The sequence below is a fragment of the Phoenix dactylifera genome, chromosome 2, assembly GCF_051530095.1.
Source record: "Phoenix dactylifera cultivar Ajwa chromosome 2, Ajwa_hap1_PhDact_Kaust_v1.1, whole genome shotgun sequence".
Classification (NCBI taxonomy): Eukaryota; Viridiplantae; Streptophyta; class Magnoliopsida; order Arecales; family Arecaceae; genus Phoenix; species Phoenix dactylifera.
In genome coordinates this window covers 14,908,889-14,913,187 of record NC_143191.1, presented here as the reverse complement: position 1 = coordinate 14,913,187, position 4,299 = coordinate 14,908,889, and the positions used below count along the sequence as shown (strand labels likewise).

The 4,299-nt window shown below is 44.5% G+C and overlaps 1 protein-coding gene across 1 annotated transcript; it reads right to left on the bottom strand.

Moving 5' to 3' along the window:
* Window positions 1–532: 532 nt before the first annotated feature.
* On the bottom strand, window positions 533–3,967 carry LOC149768211 (putative disease resistance protein RGA3). Its single transcript, XM_089928762.1, has one exon. The coding sequence runs from the start codon at window positions 3,824–3,826 to the stop codon at window positions 533–535; it is 3,294 nt and encodes a 1,097-aa protein (XP_089784888.1). The 5' UTR covers window positions 3,827–3,967.
* Window positions 3,968–4,299: the final 332 nt, after the last annotated feature.

Below are 4,299 nucleotides of genomic sequence, written 5' to 3'. Positions count from 1 at the left end.
TATATGAGAAGTACGAATCGGAGTTTGAAGGAAAAGGAGACGTCGACTTGCAATAGATAGAGGAGGATTTATTCAGTGACATAGTTTGGGCTGAAAGAGAGAAGAAGACTTGTAAGGTAAGTTCTTCTAGTAGAGCATTCCTTTGGTCATAGGTTGCAAGAGATCCAGTGCTAAGTAAAGTTCTGGAGGATAGGCATATGTTGATCGAAGAAGCTGAGACTAATAATTGTCTAGAATGGCTTCCCAAATGTTTAATTCAGCCAGGGTGAATGCATGGTTTGCGTAACAGATGCAACATGCCTTCATCCTAGCATAGCAGTAAGGAGTCAGCAAGATAACCTCATGACAGCTTACATAAACTGGTAAGATACGTAACAAAATTCACGACAATATATTTGAACTAAAAGAATGGAAAGTAAACAAAAATATAAACAAAAATTGGAAATAATAGATTTGCTTCTCAAGTTATCATTTATACTTACAAACCAACATCCTATTTTGGAATGAGTGCAGAACTGACTGCTCAGATAATTCAACTCGAAGAACTATCACAAATATCTCTTAAAGGAATATGTTGTATTTTAGGCCAATCAGCTCCATTTCTTTCGCAACAACGTTGCAGCAATGCGCATCCACTGATAGCTAGATATTTCAGGGAGTAAGGTAATCCTTCTGTCGGTAATGATGTGAGCATTGGAACATTGCAAATTTCCATATGATTAAGAGAGGGTAACAGATGCATTCGGGTTGGCAGGGATTTGAGATTGTCACAAAAACGAAGTCGAAATTCTTTTAGTGTTGCAGGCAGTCCCCCATCACCAAAGGATGATAGTTTTTGGCATGATGATATCTCTAAAAGTTCAAGAGAAGCAAGATCTTGCAAGGCCACTGACTTAAGCTTATCACATCCTTCAATCTTCAGTTCTCTAAGAACTTTCAGGTTATGAAGATAGCCTCTGGGTAGAGATTTAACACGAGACAATTGAGAAACAGTCAGCGAGGACAGAGAGGTGAGCTGATGAATCCACCTGATTATTTCCCCAGTGCCTCCTTTAATCACCAACTCCTGAAGCAGTGGAAGCACCGGAAGAGACAACAGTTTCTGGCAGTTTCTCATCTCAAAATATTCAAGAGAACGTGGTAGGTGGGAAAGTTCTTTTATCTTGGGGCAATATGAGATGACAAGTTTTTTTAGGCAAGCCATTTCACCCTGTATTACTTCATACCAACTCTCCAAGCTACGCATGTTTGCTATAAACAACATCTCAAGCAAGGGAAAACCCATAGTATTGCCATTATCGGGAACCACACAGCCCATGTATTGCACTTCAGGCAGCCCTTCTAAGTAGAGATTTCTGAGTTGTGGCAGCTTTCCCACTAGAGGGAGGACTCCACATCTTCTGCAGTTGGAGAGCCTCAATGTGTCTAAATTTGAAAATGACTGATCCTGGAGCCAATCTGGAAATGATGTTCCATTGTAGTTATCTATCCATAAAGTTCTGATATTGGTGTGTGGATGGAGATTTTTGATTACTTGTTCTCCACTTTCAGCCAGCGAGTTAGAGTAGGTGCTTTCACTCCATCTGAGCATCAAAAAGTCAATGTATTTTTTGTTCCTCAAATTTGCATCTGCAGCATCGTTCACATTGACAACATTTTCCAGTTTTGAGATGCATAGTTCTCCTCGGAGATCCAAGTCTTTTAACTGCCCCAAACCACATCCACTCTCTCCAGATACACTGAACCTTGACAATGTTCGTAGAGAAGTTAATTGGCCAATCCCTGGTGGCATGGAAATCAAATCAATCCATCTATTTCTATGCTTATCCCAGTTCAGATGCAAACCCAGATGCCGTAGATTAACCAAGTTGCTCGTGCCTTTGGGTAGTTCTAGAAGCTTGTTGCACTCACCAAATTCTAGTACCTGCAGATTGTAAAGGTTACTGACAGATTCTGGCAACCTCTCTATCTGTGTGCCATAAAGGTTGAGGAACCGCAGATGAATTAGATTTCCAATAGCATCTGGTAATGCAACTAATTCATTCTGTCTCAAATCTAAAGCACGTAAATGCTTCAAATTTCGAAACAGATGATTCGGAACCTGCTTCATGGGCACACCATTTTCAGGAAGCAATATAAATGATCTTAAGCCTTGGTTCTCATAAATCTTCTGAAATGCTATAGGATCCATATTCTGAAGGGATGACACCACATAGTGAGAATTCTCTGATTCACCATGTACTGCGTTGTTCTCAAATCTCAAACATTGATGTTCAGAAAAAGATTGTGCTAGCTCATAAATTAAGCCTGGCATTTTGTATTTCCGTTTTGATTGTTGGTTGCTGCTGCTAGATATATGGAAAAATGACCTCCATAAGAGATAGTCAAAGTACTTACCACCAATATTCTCCAATGGCCTCATTCCCCTAGGCTTAACAAGACCAACTGCTATCCACAACTTGACTAATTCATCTCGATCAAACTCATAACCATTGGGAAATACAGAACAGAAAGCAAAACACTGCTTCAGATGCAATGGCAAATGATCATAACTCACCTTCAAAGTCGGTAGCATCCTGTAGGCATCATCATCTGGCTCTGGATCTGGCAGATCACTTAATACACTTCTCCACTCCTCTTCATCTGTCTTATTGTACAAGAGGCCGCCGATCGACTGGACTGCTAGAGGTAATCCCTGACACTTCTCCACTATCTCCCTACCGATCTCCACCAAGTTCTGGTGCCGATCCCAAGCTCCTCGCTTGAATGCTAGGTCCCGAAACAACGACCAGCAGTGCTCCTCCTCGAGACCATTCAAATGGATTGGAGGCAATGTGCGCATGTTCTTCGAGACCAATTCGCTCCTAGTAGTTACCAAAATCCTGCTTCCATTACCTCCAGCCATTAAAGGAGCCCGCAACATCTCCCAATAATATTGCTCCTCATTCCAAACACCATCTAGCACCAATAAGAACTTCCTCCCACTCACCAGCTGCTGAAGCCTGCGCTGCAGCAGCTCCAAGTTCGAAGCATCACATCTTTCTGCAGTCATTACCTCAATAATCTCCTTTGTAGTCTTCTTCACATCGAACCCTTGGGAAACACCAATCCAAAACTTCAAAGGGAATAAATTTACCACTGCTTGGTCACCAAAGGCAAGCCTGGCAAGCGTCGTCTTCCCGATTCCTCCGGCACCGAGTACTGAAACAACGGCAACGCCATCTCCCCCACCCGAGATCAACAACTGAACAAGCTCCCTTTTCTTATTATCGATGCCGACGATTAAGGGCTCACCTTGGAGAGAGCCCGCCTCTGGAGGGAGGCGTTCTTCCCTAACCTGGGCTTTCCTCCTGTACTCGCCCTCCCTGCGAGGGAGATAATCACGGTGCTCGGTAATGGCTCTGTACTTCTCCCAGATCTTGGCGATCTCTCGTGAAATCAACCATCTCCGAAGGACTGGGCTGACCGAGAAGAAGTGCCAAGGCCGCTTTCTCTTCCGAGAATCTTGCAGCTTGGAGACGTTGACCCGGGTCTGGATCTCGTCGAGGAGGTCCTCGGCGTCGAAGGCGATGTCTTTGAGCCCGGAGAGCCAGAGGCGGACGTGGCTTTCCTCGATGAAGCGGGTCTCCTCGGCGTCCTGGAGGAGGTCGTGGATACGGTCGACGGTGTGGCGGAGCTTTCGGAGGTCGGCCTGGACGTCGAGAAGGCAGGAGAGAGAATTGACCCAGGAGAGGACACCGAAGCAGGCGTCGACGACCTTCCCGGCGCGGGGAACGAGTAGGTTCCACCACCATAGGACCTCGCAAATTAACGTCCAGAGAGCCATCGGCCTCGCAGTCGCCGACAGGAGGATGGGCGGAGGAGGAGGAGGAGGAGGAGGAGGAGGACGGAAGCTTGACTTTGCCTTGGCGTCCGTTGACTTCGTGGATGAGGCCGACAACAACGAGAGGCTTGAGTGTGGCCTAAATCCGGGGTTTATATATTTATTTTGCACTGGAAAAATCTGAGCTTTGGGGCGTGAAGTGACGACTTCTGGGCTCATTACGTCTGCTCTCAAAGAGTCGCTCCGTATTGAAGGCCCACATTTTGGACCAACTCGTGCAATCGAAATCATGGCATGCTAAAGTAGAATAATAATAATAATAATAAATACAATAATAAAAATAAAAAAAAAGAAAAATTTTGCATGTTAAAGTAGAATAGGGATGATACCGGTTGATTAAGTCGTATAATTTTTGACAATCCCTTGGGACATTGATGGCGGACTACTACAGGAAGAAGAGAGAAAGAGGAGGTTTG

Coding starts and splice junctions, on each gene's coding strand:
- LOC149768211 (XM_089928762.1), bottom strand. CDS start 3,826: ATGGCTCTCTGGACGTTAATTTGCGAGGTCCTATGGTGGTGGAACCTA.